The sequence below is a fragment of the Pseudorasbora parva genome, chromosome 14 (genome assembly GCF_024679245.1).
Source record: "Pseudorasbora parva isolate DD20220531a chromosome 14, ASM2467924v1, whole genome shotgun sequence".
In the NCBI taxonomy this organism is placed as follows: domain Eukaryota; kingdom Metazoa; phylum Chordata; class Actinopteri; order Cypriniformes; family Gobionidae; genus Pseudorasbora; species Pseudorasbora parva.
Window position 1 is genome coordinate 4,753,395 of NC_090185.1, and position 17,060 is coordinate 4,770,454.

Genomic DNA, 17,060 nt, shown 5'->3' on the forward strand with positions numbered 1-17,060 from the left:
ATTGCAATAGTCAAGTCTAGAAATGACCAGGGCTTGGACAAGAAGCTGTGTTGCATGCTCCGTAAGGAACGGTCTGATTTTCCTGATGTTGTGCAATGCAAACCTGCATGACCGAGCCGTCTTCGAAATGTGGTCATTGAAGGACAGCTGGTCATCAAAGATTACTCCAAGATTTCTGACCGACCCTGAAGGAGTAATCAAAGATGAACCTAGCTGGATGGTAAAATCATGTTGTATGGTGGGGTTATCAGGGAAAACAAGCAGCTCAGTCTTTGCTAGATTGAGCTGCAGGTGATGTTTTTTCATCCATGCCGAGATGTCCGCCAGACAGCTTGAGATTCGTGCAGCTACTGTGGGATCATCTGGTTGAAATGAGAGGTAGAGCTGTGTGTCATCAGCATAGCAATGATATGAGAGGCCATGTGCCTGAATGATGGCTCCCAATGATGTGGTGTAAATGGAGAAGAGGAGAGGTCCAAGCACTGAGCCCTGAGGAACCCCTGTGGTCAGTTGATGTGTTTTGGATACCTCTCCTCTCCAGGCAACCTTAAAAGACCTACCTGTGAGATAGGACTCAAACCAGTGGAGTGGAGTCCCTGTGATGCCCAGTGATGAGAGGGTGGACAGAAGTATCTGATGATTCACAGTGTCAAAGGCAGCAGACAGATCAAGGAGGATGAGGACTGATGATTTGGATGCAGCTTTAGCCAGCCGCAGGGCTTCAGTAACTGACAATAATGTCGTCTCAGTTGAGTGGCCCTTTTTGAAGCCTGACTGGTTTACGTCTAGTTGATTAGTCTGTGTGAGGAAAGATGAGACCTGGTTGAAAACAACTCTTTCAAGTGTTTTCGCAATGAATGGTAGGAGAGAAACAGGTCTGTAGTTCTCTACCAGTGATGTGTCTAATGTGGGTTTTTTAAGCAGTGGGGTTACCCGAGCCTGCTTGAATGTGGTGGGGAAGATGCTGGTGGAGATAGATGTGTTGATGATGTGTGTGAGTGCTGGTAAGAGTGTAGGGGAGATGGCTTGTAGGAGATGTGAGGGGATGGGATCTAGAGGGCAGGTAGTGGGATGGCTGGAGAGGAGAAGCTTAGATACTTCGTCCTCAGTGAGTGTAGAGAAGGAGGAGAGAAGATGTTTGGCTGTGGATGTGGCTGATTCAAAAGTGTGTGTGTGTGTGGAGGTGTGAACTGACTGCTGATGAGTGTGGTTTTGTTTGTGAAAAAATTGGCAAGATCGTCTGCAGAAAGAGAGGTAGTGGGAGGTGGTGGAGGGGGACAGAGGAGAGAGGTGAAAGTTCTGAAAAGTGTGCGTGAGTCTGAGGTGCTGTTGATTTTGTTGTGAAAATATGAGGATTTAGCTGTATGGACGTCCTGTGAGAAGGAAATGAGCAGAGATTGGTACTTACTCAGGTCAGATGTTTTGTTTGATTTGCGCCATTTTCTCTCTGCTGCCCTAAGTTTGGTACGGTGTTCACGAAGAACATCAGATAACCAAGGGTTAGAGGGAGTAGCGCGAGCAGGCCTAGAAGACAGAGGGCAGATAGTATCTAGACAAGCGGTTAAAGTGGAACATAAAGTGTCTGTTGCAGTGTTGACATCCATAGAGGAGAATTGTGTGGGTGACGGAAGAGAGGATGACACAACAGAGGAGAGGTGAGAGGGAGAAAGAGAACGCAGGTTTCGTCTGAAACTAACTGGTAGAGGAGGTGGAAGCATATGAGTCGTGAGATGTAGATTAAATGTGATGAAGTAATAATCAGAGAAGTGTAAGGGTTTGACCAAAGTGTTTTCTGTAGTGCAGTTGCGTATGTAGATGAGGTCAAGTTGGTTGCCAGATTTGTGTGTGTGTGTGTGAGGTAGTAAGAGGTTTGAGATCGAATGAGGATAGGAGGGAGTGAAAATCTGTAGCATACGGTTTGTCCAGAATGATGTTTAAATCACCAAGGATTACAAGTGGGCTGCCATCCTCAGGGAATGAGGATAGCAGCACATCTAGTTCCTCAACAAAGGTGCCCAATTGACCTGGAGGGCGGTAAATGACTACAAGATGGATTTTAGCAGGAGCTGTAACTGTAATAGCATGGTATTCAAATGAGTTGTTATTACAGAGAGAGGTGTGGGTTGAGTATTTCCAATTGTTTGTGATAAGGAAACCTGTGCCTCCACCTCTGCCAGTGTGGTGAGGGGTGTGTGAGAAGGAGAAATTGTTAGAGAGAGCAGCAGGAGTTGCTGAGTCTTCTGGACGGATCCAGGTCTCAGTCAAGGCCAAGATATTCAGATTGGAATGAGTGGCGAAGGCTGGAATGAAGTCAGCTTTGTTTACAGCTGACTGACAATTCCATAGACCCAGAGAAAAGGAGGGAGGGATATTAGTAGAGGAAGGAATAAGACGCAGATTAGCAGTGTTGCGCTGCCGTCTGCGTCTGATAGTGGAGCGAGGGGTAGAAATAGTGGGTATGTATTGAAAGCACATTGTGAGAAAAGAGAGAAGGAGAAAGAGGATAGAGAAATAAATAAATACTTAAGTCCGTTCTCGGTGTTCGTTCTACGGTGGAGTCGATCGTAGGTCGGGTCGAAAAAGATGTCTTTACACTTGTCGGTCTTCACACGAGGCGGCTGAACGCGAGGGCTGAACGCTCCCGCTGACGCTACCGCGACAGCGCTGACATGCTTATTAAATACACACTGATCACTACTTGAGTGAGAACAGGTGTGGACGCTTTTATAATTATCCCAAAGATTAATCAATGCAACGGTCTGCCAACGACTCAAATCGAAACCAAACTATCATTACATTTACATTTTACATTTAATCATTTAGCAGACGCTTTTATCCAAAGCGACTTACAAAAAAGGGGAGAGTAAAAGAAGCAATGGAACAGACAAGGCCAAAAACCTGTAAGAGCTGTAAGAAATCTCAATTAATTAGCACAATACACAACTTTTTTTTTTTTTTTTTTTTTTTTTTTTTTTTTTTTTAAAGACAGACATCTACAACAAAAACTCACGTCCGCAAAGTGCCGAACACTGGATTTTGATAGCTAAGATAGCTACAACCCATTAGGACTAAGGCTGTTGCCCCAGCTGTTGTCGTTAATGCAGATTCAGTGGCCCAATGGGTTGGTTTTGTATTCTAGCTAAACGCGCAGCAATAGCCATCTACAACAAAAACTCACGTACGCAATATACAGAACACTGGATTCTGATAGTTATGATAACTATGTAACATACCCGCCTGAAGGCACAAATCCGGATGAGAGATGTAGATATGATCCAGGAGTGTGCGCTTTTGGTCGTTGCTGTGGTGATCAGTAAGTGCTATTCTGTATTGGTCAAGTGCAAATGGAAAAGATGTGTCTTAAGATGTTTTTTAAGAATGGCTACAGACTCGGCAGCACGAATTGAGATCGGCAGGTCATTCCACCAGGTAGGAACGGTCCAGGAAAATGTCAGTGAGAGCGATTTCATGCCTCTTTGGGATGGAACCACGAGGCGCCGCTCGCTCGCAGAACGCAAGCTTCTGGAGGGTGTGTAAGTCTGAGCAAGTGAATTTAGATATATTGGTGCAGAGCCAGAGGTTGTTTTGTAGGCGATAACTAGTGCCTTGAATTTGATGCGAGCAGCCATTGGCAACCAGTGCAGTTTGATGAAGAGAGGCGTAACATGCGCTCTCTTCGGCTCATTAAAGACCACTCTCGCCGCTGCATTCTGGATCAGCTGCAAGGGTTTGATAGTGCATGCTGGAAGCCCAGCCAGAAGAGCATTACAATAATCCAGTCTGGAGAGAACAAGAGCTTGAACCAGGAGTTGTGCAGCCTGTTCTGATAGGAAGGGTCTAATCTTTCTAATGTTGTATAAAGCAAATCTGCAGGACCGGGCTGTTGCAGTAATGTGGTCAGTGAAGTTTAACTGGTCATCAATCACAACTCCAAGGTTTCTTGCTGTCCTTGATGGAGTTATGGTGGATGAACCAAGCTGAATGGAGAAATTTTGATGAAGTGCTGGGTTGGTTGAGAAAACAAGTAATTCTGTCTTTGCAAGATTGAGTTTAAGATGATGCTCTTTCATCCAGTCAGAAATGTCTGTCAGACAGGCAGCGATACGAACACTGACTGTAGGATCATCTGGTTGAAATGAGAGGTAGAGTTGAGTGTCATCCGCATAGCAGTGATAGGAGAAGCCGTGTTTCTGAATGACAGAACCTAATGATGACATGTAGATGGAGAAGAGAAGTGGTCCAAGGACTGAGCCCTGTGGAACCCCAGTAGCTAGATTATGAGACTTAGACACTTCACCTCTCCATGACACCCTGTAGGACCTACCAGAGAGGTAAGACCTGAACCACTGGAGAGCAGATCCTGAGATCCCCGTCCTCTTAAGTGTTGACAGGAGGATCTGGTGGTTAACTGTGTCAAAAGCAGCAGACAGATCCAGCAGAATGAGCACTGAGGATTTGGAAGCTGCTTTTGCCAGTCGCAGTGCCTCAGTTACCGAGAGCAAGGCAGTCTCAGTCGAATGGCCGCTTTTGAAGCCGGATTGGTTGTTGTCTAGGAGGTTGTCCCGTTCAAGAAACATAGAGAGTTGATTGAACACAACTCGCTCAAGGGTCTTTGCAATGAAAGGCAGAAGGGATACCGGTCGGTAGTTTTCTAAAAGTGCTGGATTCAGAGAGGGTTTCTTAAGCAGTGGGGTTACCCGAGCCTGCTTAAATGCTGTGGGAAAGGTGCCCGTGTGAAGAGAAGTGTTGACAATGTGAGTGAGTGCAGGAGTGATTGAAGAAGAAATGGCCTGAAGGAGGTGAGTGGGAATAGGATCAAGTGGACAGGTAGTAGGGTGATTGGAAAGGATGAGTTTAGAAATATCTGCCTCGGAGAGCGGAGAGAAGGATGGAAGCGTGTTCGTGTTAGTTGTTGAGATGTGCGTGTCAGTTAGTGATGAGGAGAACTGTTTGCTAATGAGAGCTGTTTTGTTGGTGAAAAATGATGCAAAGTCATCAGCTGTAAGAGTTGATGAAGGAGGGGGAGGAGGTGGACAAAGGAGAGAGGAGAATGTTTTAAAGAGTTGGCGAGAGTCAGAGCAATTGTTGATTTTGTTGTGGTAGTATGTTGTTTTAGCAGTGGAGACATTTGCAGAGAAAGAAGAGAGAAGAGACTGATAAAAGGCAAGGTCTGTATTGTTTTTAGATTTATGCCATTTCCTCTCTGCCGCCCTGAGTCCAGAGCGATGTTCACGGAGAACTTCAGACAGCCAGGGGGCAGATGGGGTGGGGCGGGCTGGTCTGGATGAAAGGGGGCAAAAACTGTCTAAGGAGGATGTTAGAGTGGAGCAAAGAGTGTCGGTAGCACTGTTAGTGTCCAGTGCTGAGAACTGAGCAGGTGGAGGGAGTGAAGATGAAACCATAGTGGATAGGCGAGAGGGAGAGAGTGAGCGTAGATTACGCCGAAAGGTAATCTGTGTAGGAGTACGTTTTGTATCAGGAGTCAGTATGAGGTTAAGAGTGATGAGAAAGTGGTCTGAGGTGTGTAATGGAGTAACTAAAGTGTTTTCTGTGGAGCAGTTGCGTGTGTAGACCAGGTCTAATTGGTTACCTGATCTGTGAGTAGCCGTAGTAGATACTAACTTAAGGTCAAATGAAGTCAGTAGAGTGCTGAAGTCTGCAGCTAGGTGTTTATCAAGATGGATGTTGAAGTCGCCAAGCAGAATCAGTGGAGTGCCATCCTCAGGGAAGCTAGAAAGTAACACATCCAACTCCTCCACAAAGTTACCGAGGTGACCTGGAGGACGATAGACCACTACCACATGGATTTTAACAGGGTGAGTAATAGTGATTGAGTGCGATTCAAATGAATTGGCCGGTAGAGACGGTAATGGATCAAATTTCCAATCATTTGAGATAAGCAAACCAGTACATTTACATTTACATTTAATCATTTAGCAGACGCTTTTATCCAAAGCGACTTACAAAAAAGGGGAGAGTAAAAGAAGCAACGGAACAGACAAGGCCAAAAACCTGTAAGAGCTGTAAGAAATCTCAATTAATTAGCACAATACACAATTTTTTTTTTTTTTTTTTTTTTTTTTTTAAAGACAGACATCTACAACAAAAACTCACGTCCGCAAAGTGCCGAACACTGGATTTTGATAGCTATGATAACAACCCATTAGGACTAAGGCTGTTGCCCCAGCTGTTGTCGTTAATGCAGATTCAGTGGCCCAATGGGTTGGTTTTGTATTCTAGCTAAACGCGCAGCAATAGCCATCTATAACAAAAACTCACGTACGCAATATACAGAACACTGGATTCTGATAGTTATGATAACTATGTAACATACCCGCCTGAAGGCACAAATCCGGACGAGAGACGTAGATATGATCCAGGAGTGTGCGCTTTTGGTCGTTGCTGTGGTGATCAGTAAGTGCTATTCTGTATTGGTCAAGTGCAAATGGAAAAGATGTGTCTTAAGATGTTTTTTAAGAATGGCTACAGACTCGGCAGCACGAATTGAGATCGGCAGGTCATTCCACCAGGTGGGAACGGTCCAGGAAAATGTCTGTGAGAGCGATTTCATGCCTCTTTGGGATGGAACCACGAGGCGCCGCTCGCTCGCAGAACGCAAGCTTCTGGAGGGTGTGTAAGTCTGAGCAAGTGAATTTAGGTTGTTTTGTAGGCGATAACTAGTGCCTTGAACCCCCACCCCTCCCAATAGGCCGAGGAGTGTGTGAAAAAGTATAATTGCTTGAGAGGGCTGCAGGAGTGGCAGTGTCCTCTGGTTTGATCCAGGTCTCAGTTAGGGCCATGAGGCTAAGCTGAGAATGAGTCCCAATAGATGAAATAAAGTCTGCTTTGTTTACAGCCGACTGGCAATTCCAGAGACCAATTGGAATAAAGAGTAAAGTAGCAGAGGATGTTAGGATATAGCGCTAATTATTAGGATTACGGCGTCTCGTGCGTACGGAGCGTGATTTACGAGTGCTAGTAGTTATAGTTGAGATTTGAAAGTACATGGTGAAAAGGCCAGATAGGAATTAGAGCCGAACACAAATAATGAAAAGGAAGATGATACTCAAATGCCTTGCCGGGGTCCTTGCTCGGGAGGAGTTGCACTGGGAAGAGTTGAAGTCTTTACACTCGTCGGTCTTCACACAAGGAGGGCTTCACACAAGGAGGGCTTCACACTGCCGCTTCCGCTGCCGCGGACTATCACGCTATTTATACTCACTTGAGTATCGTTATTGAAAGCAGCTGGGAACGCCCCCAACAAACTCGCTTCCCAACGTGGCAATGACCAAACAAATGCTAACTCAACAAATGCTAACTCCCACACACACCGAGAGAATATACCAAAACTAATAATACACACCTCAGCACTACACAGACACACTTATCCAACAACAAATGAACAAACAATCAAATGAGAAAAGTTACAAACACTTACAGAGTAGTTGTCTATCAGTCAATTGAATTGCTCCTCTCTAGCCAAAATGTTTCAAACACACAAGGCTTTTAATACCTCGCTGGCCACGCCCCCAACAAACTCGCTTCCCAACGTGGCAATGACCAAACAAATGCTAACTCAACAAATGCTAACTCCCACACACACCGAGAGAATATACCAAAACTAATAATACACACCTCAGCACTACACAGACACACTTATCCAACAACAAATGAACAAACAATCAAATGAGAAAAGTTACAAACACTTACAGAGTAGTTGTCTATCAGTCAATTGAATTGCTCCTCTCTAGCCGTCTATCACTCACTACCTGTGCTAAAAGCCAACAATTATTATTTAATAACGGCTGGCGATTGCGTACAGCGCGCTTCAAACTGCCCTGGTTAAAGTGCAATTTGTGAGTAGCTCCCGGAACAAAGTTATGAATAAAAAGAATAAGTGCAGAAACGAAATGTATCTTCCTTCTAGTAATTAATACACCAAGCAATACAGCAAATACAGAATATTTCGGATAGACTTCGGATAGGCGATTCTAACCAGCAATCTACGACACCATCCCATGCCCACCCACCCCCAGGAACGTAATTCTAACCGGCAATCTATGACACCATCCCATGCCCACCCACCCCCAGGAACGCGATTCTTACCGCCAATCTACGACACCATCCCACCCCCACCAGCCCCCAGGAACGCGATTCTTACGGCAATCTACGACACCATCCCATCCCCACCCACCCCCAGGAACGCGGTTCTTAACTGGCAATCTACGACACCATCCCATGCCCACCTACCCCCAGGAACGCGATTCTTAACCCGCAATCTACGACACCATCCCATGCCCACCTACCCCCAGGAACGCGATTCTTACCGGCAATCTACGACACCATCCCATGCCCACCCACCACCAGGAACGCAATTCCAACCGGCAATCTACGACACCATCCCATGCCCCCCCCCCCCCCCCATCCCCAGGAACGCAATTCTAACCGGCAATCTACGACACCATCCCATGCCCCCCCCCACCCCTAGGAACTCGATTCTTACCGGCAATCTATGACACCATCCCATCCCCACCAGCCCCCAGTAACGCGATTCTAACCAGCAATCTACAACACCATCCTGTGCCCACCCACCCCTAAGAACGCTATTCTTAACCAGCAATCTACGACACCATCCCATCCCCACCCACCCTCAGGAACGCGATTCTTACCGGCAATCTACGCCACCATCCCATGCCCACCCACCCCCAGGAACGCAATTCTTACCGGCAATCTACGACACCATCCCGTGCCCACCCACCCCCAGAAACGCGATTCTTACCGGCAATCTACACCACCATCCCATGCCCACCCACAGCCAGGGACACGATTCTAACTTGCAATCTACGCCACCATCCCATGCCCACCCACAGCCAGGGACACGATTCTAACTTGCAATCTACGACACCATCCCATCCCCACCCACCCCTAGGAACGCGATTCTAACCAGGAATCTACGACACCATCCCATGCCCACCTACCCCCAGGAACGCGATTCTAACCGGCAATCTACGACACCATCCCATCCCCACCCACCCCCAGGAACACGATTCCAAATGGCAATCTAAGACACCATCCTATAATAATAATAATAATAATAATAATAATAATAATAATAATAATAATACATTTCATTTATAATGCACTTTATATTAAACAAAATCTCAAAGTGCTACAGAATAAAAAAATAAAATAAAAAAATAAAAAAATGAACAACAATAAATAAATAAAACCGAAAAATAAAATAAAATAAATTAAACAAGTAGCAAGTCAATTAAAAGCTCTGCTAGAAAGGTGGGTTTTAAGACCACGCTTAAAAGTATCTATAGTCTGTGGAGTCCGCAGGTGGTCAGGGAGAGCATTCCACAGACTGGGGGCTGCAGAGCAGAAGGCCCGATCCCCCATAGTACGGAGATTGGCTGTGGGAGTTTTGAGGCGATACAGCGAAACAGAGCGGAGGTTACGAGTGGCTGTTTGTGTGGTGAGGAGTTCCTTAAGATAGGAGGGAGCATCACCATGGATGCACTGGTGGGTAAGGAGAGAGATCTTGTACTCGATGCCCACCCACCCCCAGGAACGTGATTCTAACCAGTAATCTACGACACCACGTGACACCACGTAAGAACGTGATTCTTAACCGGCAATCGTCTCAACCCCTGGTGTCGTATGCTGCATGTGACGTGTTGCATGTCAACAATATTGTTGTTTCATTTAACAATCATTGTTTAACATGTTCAGACTGAGCCAATAGACCCTTTTCACAGGATAAATCGAATATTAACAAAATGTATGGGTGTAGGAAAAAAAAAAGACATTTTCATGAAAACAATAAAATGGAATTATAGTGTTTTGGAAAAGAGCTCCTCATTAATCAGGACAATTAACAGGAAACATCAAACAAGGAGCAGAAGCCATCAGACAACGATGCAGCACAGGACTGCACACACAGGGAGATTAAATAGGGGGCAAACAAGGTAGGATATGAGGGAAGGCAGGTGGGACAAATTAACCAATAATCAGAATAATCAGGGTGGGGTCAAGACAATAAACAGGAGAGCACATGACAAAAAGAGGCTTGTTTGACTTGATGCAGCGATGCACAGACCAATCAGCAGCTGACTTGAAGCAGTGCATGCTGGTTAGAAATTTTGTCCAACTTGAGGCAGCGCCGATGGCACATAACTGTGACGTATGTCAACAAAGTACCGCAAGAGCGATTCAAGAGCAGCCGGTGCAGCTTCTCTAGAGCTGCTTTTTTTATTGAACAGATAAACACAACTGATAAACACAATCCAACAATTACAATAACCTAATAATAGTCCTTCCACCAATCAGACCACAAGAGGCGTGATCAACGGCAATAGTTCAAATGACTCTGTACGTAATTGGATAGTCCTTCAACCAATAAGACCACAAGAGACCTGATCAATGGGCAATGACCCATCGCTTCTCTGTCCGTTATCATGTTAAACCCAAATAAAATCGCCGGCAGATCAGGCTGGGTGTACCCCATCTAATAAAACAGGGGTCCCCAACTGCTGGACTCCGGTCCGGATCCGGACCGCGAGATGCATCCATCTGGACCGCGAAACGTTATTTCATTACGTTTCATTTGACGTAATGAAATAACTATGTGCCAAATGTGATTTTAAAAATAAATAAATAAATAAATAATCACATTTATATCAGGCAGCTCAGTAGAATCGTTTTTTCCTATGTTGCCACGGTTGCGTTGACAGTTAAAGGTGTCGCACACCAGACGCTCAGCTCAGCTCCGTGTGCGTCTCAGGTATCTCACACCGGACGCACACATACGTGCAAGCTCAGTTTTGAATCGATTTCTGACAGAAGAACTGCACGATGGGTGTATCTTGTAGCACAGGGTGAAATAAGTATGTATGTACATGGACGATTTAAGGGAAATATAATATAAATTTAATAAATCGTGCAGCTCGTGGCGTGTCCGTTTTTATTTCGGTTCCCATGTTAACGGGTGAGTTTGCACACCGTTCGGTCTTTAAGTTCAACTCAGCTCAGCCTTTTGAAATGTTATTTGAGGTGATTTACGTTATTCTGGATTTAAAGGAACAGTAGAAATAAAGAGATAAAATGTTTCTTGCACTTTTTTTATTTTTCCAACACTGGTGGCACTTGATTTTTACCTGTTTGTGTTTCTGGATAATATTGGTAATGATTTTTTACCAGTGCAATTTGAAGCACAGAGAGAGCAGTGCTGAAGATAGCCTACATTTAGTTAGGTAGAGACATTACATCAATATTTCGATATGTATCAATACTGGAATATCTGAAACTATACGATTCTCAGTTTTTACAGTATCGATACCAGCTGCGCTCTCCTCTCCGACCGAAAGCGAGTTGACACACACCGGCATTCTCACTCAGCCCGGTTAACCTCAGCGAACGCGCGTTCTGCTGCACTGTTTCCTCATGACAGTGTGTTAGTGTTAGTGTGTGATCGGTCTGAATTTCGCGCGGGATTGCACATAAATTAATTCTACTAATCCCCGCAGATTTCGTGCTCACATCTGAAGAGCACACACACACCCTACCGTAATAAAGCCGCCTCTGAAATGATACAAGTGCAAACATTTGCTTCTTTTTCCAGCTTATTATTGGTCATATACACTCAAAGAATTATCAGTGCACATCTGGAAGAGTATTAACGTAAACACAGTCGCAAACAGTTCAGGAAGAACGAGTAACAGGAACAGTGTTTAGGATCCACGCGTCCGTTAGTCTTAAAGGGACCGCAGTCATTTGTTATTCAAACTACAAAAAGACAAACGATCAACTGCTCTTGACTGATCAACTTGTGTAACTTTAATAGTTTCATCTGTACGCTATTGAATTTTTTACAAAGAACATTATCCAATATTGTTTTAAATGTAATTACTATGAATTTCTTTAATTCAGTTTCTTATCTGAATGTTAGACCTACCTGAAAAAATAAAGCAGTCTATTTAATTTGTATCTTCTATTCTATTGCCTTTATTTGTGCTATTGTTTGTAATCTGTTTATTTGTTCTTATTTTATTACTGTTTACTCGTCTTTTTAAATTCAATTTACCATTCGAAATCAAGCTTTCTTGTGCTGTGTGTAAGCTATTGCAACACAATTACCCCATTGTAAAAAATACATTGAGTTAGCAAAAATTTGTGAGATCATTTTAATAGTAATTGATCAATTGATCAATAATTGTTCAAATCAAAACGATGCCCAACCCTAAGGAACATGCTGGCCACATGAATTTTTAGTAAAAAATAACAATGAATAATAACAAGTTCTGTTGTCATATTAAGCATCTTATCTTATCTTTTTTTTTTTTTACTGTGGTATTGATTTAGTATCGATATATCGATATTTTAGTCTGGTATCGTATCAAAGTCATAATTTTGGTATCGTGACAACACTAGTAGAGACTATACATGTGAATGAACATAAAATTATGTTATGAGATTTCTGTTTTAGGCATACTGTTTATCTCAGTAATGTGGAAATTAATGTATTTTCAGTGCAGATTTAGAGATAAAGGAATTTTTTCATTCATCATTTTTTTTCAGACATGGCTACTGGTTGAATTAGATATTTTGTACCAACGCAACTTAAACAGAACAACCTCAAAATGAGATACATTTATTAAAGGATTACTTATTGCTTTAACAATATGAAAATACATGTTTATCTATATGAGAACATACTATATTTTGTTCAATAAAGAAACTTTTTTTAATCTACACTAATTTCTTTAGTCTGGCAAAAAGACATCAGTTCATGTTTTTAGGTATATAATTGTCCGGACCTTGGCCAGTGAGGAAGGTTTGTTTACTGCACCCTCAAGCAATTTTAGTTGAAGACCCTTGTAATAATAATTATTATTTTTATTTATTTTTTTATAAAACACATAAGGACAATGCCAAAATAAATGAACAGCTGTCTCCGGCTTCTGTATGCTAAAGCTACAGCTTACATCTATATATTTTTTAAATGTAATTAAATAATGTTTAGCAGAGTATATTTTGTGGAGAAGACTTTTTCCCAAACAACAATACTAATAAATTGCATATTCTAGAAGAGATTGCACCAAAAACAGTTGAAAATTTGTGCTACACAATACAAAACAGACATGTGACATTTTCCCCATGGTATCGATGTCAAAATGGTAGCCATTAAAAATGCTTGGGGTTGGGTTTCCTAATGAAATATATCAACTCAAATCAATATTTCATGTCTAATTATTTACTTGTGTGGAAAGCAGCCGTGTAATAAGCAGGATAGTGTATATTCAGTTAGTTGTTATCACAGAAAAAACCCAACAGGGTGATCAGGAGAAGTCTTGAATCACCTGAAAGGGTTTATTTGTACATTATCCAATACTTATACTACATTTATAAACAACAAAAAAAATTGTTTGTGCATTAAAAATAAAAAGTAAGTACAGTAGAGTATCCCACTAACTCACTCTCTTTCAGGAGTTCATGTTTTTCAGAGGATGTATGGATGTGTTTGGGATGATGAGACTAGAGAATCACGAGGGTTTGATGAGTATGCTTATGATGGAGAGGTTTTCATCTCACTGAATCTGACGGAGGCCAGATACACTGCACATGTACGGCAGGCAAATCACACAGTGATGAAGTGGAATAACGACAAAACAAAGCTTGAATTCTTACAACAATACTTGCGATATGAGTGTCTTTACTGGCTAAAGGAGTTTTGGCATCAAGCTACGTTTGAGAAAGCAGGTATAGTACCAAGGAACAGACAGTTGATTATTTCGTTCTTTTATTTGTAGATCCCAGATAAATCAGGAGATAAGATAAAAGGGAGCTTGGTAAATCAATGCAGGTTAACATTAACACACTGGAGTCGGCCGTCACGCCGGTGCAATAGACTCACTTTTTTCTTATCAGTGCCAAAGAGACTCAAATAACTGTAGAGACTATTCTCAGTTTTGTTCTTTTTATGTACATCCAGATCCTCCTAAAGTGTCTCTGCTACAGAAGAATCCAGACTATTACGTGGAGTGCCATGTTACAGGTTTTCTCTTCAAAAACACAACCATTTCATGGAGGAAGAATGGACAAGATATAAACAGTTCTAGTAAATTGGTGAAGTCTAAAGACACACTACCGAATGAGGACGGGACCTTCCAGAAAACACTTACCCTGTATGTCATTCCTGATGACTGGAAGGAGGACCAGTACGCTTGTGTGGTGGAGCACCAGAGTTTGACTGAGCCAGTCCAGAAGATTCTGACTGTGAATGAGATCGAGAGTAACAGTAAGAAACCTGGTTAACCTTCTACCTGTACATTTGACTTGTTTAGGGGCCAAACACGCAATAAGAAAGGCTCTACTTTTTTCTTGTTTTAAGATTTGTTTGTTGTTGTTTGTTGTTGTTTAAGTTTTTCTGTCATATTCATTGTGTATTGTGCATGTTTCTCTGTGTTCTAGAACCTGCTTCATATATCATGCATCCAGGTTTACTGGTCATTATCGCTAGTTTTATTGCTGTACTGATTGGACTGATTGGACTGATTGGACTTTGGAAATACTTAAAGGAAATCGAAGCTTGTAAGTACTGATGAGCTGTTGTGACATAATTCCCATCATAAGTGCAGATGTTTTCACATGTGTCTCTGTGTATGTCAGTACAATGAAGAGTGCAGTGAATGAGAACCTGTTGCTGTTTTATCTTTTACATCATGTTTTTAAAAAATTTCTCTGAAATTTCCAAACTATAACTATCCTGAGAATTCTGTTGGTGGTGTGTGTGAAATGATATGTGAATGCCTTGACAATGTTTCTTAAAGGGGGGGTGAAACAGTCAGTTTCAGTCAATCTCATGTAAATCTTGAGTACCTATAGAGTAGTATTGCATCCTTCATATCTCAGAAAAGTCTTTAGTTTTATTATATTTATAAAAGAAATATGGGCTGTACCGAGTCTTTCCGGAAAAAAACGAGCGGCTGGAGGCGTATCGAGTGGGCGGAGCTAAAGAATGACGAGCGGTGACATCCTCAAGCGTGGAGAAACTCATGGCTATCTCAGCTTATAGATATATGATCCAGAATCAGATCTGAGGCAGAAATAAATTGAACAGGAGAAACAGCAGCAGCAGGACGTCCGTCTCTGTGGTATGGACTGTATTTAGTGACCTGTCAACATTTGTGTCTTTACTCGCAGTTTATGAGGACATGATTCGGTTTATGGACTATTGTATGCGACTAAACCTTAGCAGTAGCAAGCGGTTTTGCACGTCAGACTAGTGTAACGTTATACAGAGCACAGCAATGGAGTCCGTTAGCGCATTTGAATGACGAAGCACGCGATCGTGTCGTTTACTGATGTTAACTCACGCGACGATAGCCGACAGCACAGACATCTGAAGCAGTTTAACTCACCGGCTGCTTCCAAAGCAGGACGGAACCTTTATCGCTGGGACCGCTCCGTCAAAAACACACTTCTTTGGTATGATTTGGTGAAGTCCTGTGACAGCAGTGACCGGTGGAGATCCACTTTGCGACGAGACTGAAGCGATGTTATGACGCTTCCCGTCATTTCTGCGTTCAAATCGGTTCAAATGCAGCGCTGCCTTCCCAGAATGCTGTGCTGAAGCGTTGAAGTCGCTCGACGTCACCCATAGGAATAAAGTGGAGCGCGGCGCCTGGATCGACTGGATCTGCACCTGAGAGAGTGTTTACGGCGTGCATTTCCTCTCTCGCTCTAGTCACGCGCACGCACCCTACCGGGAGAAGAGCCCGTACGGCCCATACAAGGACCTTCCGCTCTATTAACATCAAGTCGACCCATACTCGAAAAAAACTCTCCGAAACTTGTGAGAAACCGGAAGGAGTATTTTTGACACAGAAATACTCCATCAAACGTCCAACATTAGTTTTTGAAACTTTGTCTATGTTTAGGATGGGAATCCAAGTCTTTAACAATGTAAAAAGCTCAGTATGCATGATACAGCACCCCACCCCTTTAAATTTCATTACAGCACATTACACCTCTGTTTATCTCTCTTCTCAGGCAATATAATAAGACATGCATGCATGTCAAAACTAAAAGCAGTGGGTATTTACACTAAGTAAAAAAAAAGCATATTTTCTTAGCAATAATTGATATTTATACTAAGTGCAAATAGCTGTAGATGCTATTTACTAACTGAAAATAGGGATATTTTCTGTTTACACCATGTAATATCTGTCTGCAATGTCTGTCTGTTATTTAACGTTAAACAACATAGATTAAGCCAATCTGAAATTTTAATCATAGCAGCGGATAATTTGTGGGAAACCTCTTTATTTGTTTTACCATGTACATAAATCACAGTGTCGTCTGCGTACATTTGAATAGATACATCAGGACAAACATCTGGAAGATCATTCAAGTATAGACTAAAAAGTAGAGGTCCAACTATGGACCCTGTGGTACCCCTGTTGAACAGTGTCTTACTGAAGATATACATGTTTTAATCCTGGTGCATTGTTTCCTTGCTGTAAGATAAGACTCAATCCATTTCATTGTTTGCATAGAAAAATTAAAATAAGTTAATTTAGACAACAAAATATTATGATTTAACGTGTCAAATGCTTTTTGCAAATCAAGAAACGCCGCACCCACAACCCCACCCTTATCTAAATTTAACCCTCTACTGCATAGCGTTGCCCTCAGGCAACATAAAGTTTTCTTAAGCCCCATTTCCAGTACATGTTTCTTTAAATGTTTGCAACCAATCAAAATGGTCAAACAATTATTATAGAACAGTCCAATAAGGTATTGGAGTCTTTATCAAGCATCATTTGAAGGCGTGACTTCCTTTTCTGACACGTGGTCACAGGAGCACATGGTGTGAGAAGAAGGTGAGATTATTTGCTTTAGTAATCTTATTTAACATGACATGAACTGTAAATAAAAAATATATATGTGTGCATGAAGTTATAGAGAAGCATATTGTCAGGTTTTATTCACTTTTTTTTTATTTGGCATGTTCAAAAATTCAGTTTTTCTTTTTGTTGCCTCAGGGCAACGTTGTG

General features: G+C 42.5%; 1 protein-coding gene across 1 annotated transcript in view; it reads left to right on the plus strand.

The window, feature by feature from the left end:
* Positions 1 to 14,694, plus strand: part of LOC137040807 (major histocompatibility complex class I-related gene protein-like) — a 32,627-nt gene extending 17,933 nt beyond the window's left edge. The window contains exons 3-6 of the mRNA XM_067416576.1: positions 13,489 to 13,761; positions 13,994 to 14,299; positions 14,473 to 14,531; positions 14,671 to 14,694. Of these exons, the coding sequence (XP_067272677.1) occupies positions 13,489 to 13,761; positions 13,994 to 14,299; positions 14,473 to 14,531; positions 14,671 to 14,694 (662 nt within the window). The remainder of the gene's footprint in view (positions 1 to 13,488; positions 13,762 to 13,993; positions 14,300 to 14,472; positions 14,532 to 14,670) is intronic.
* Positions 14,695 to 17,060: the final 2,366 nt, after the last annotated feature.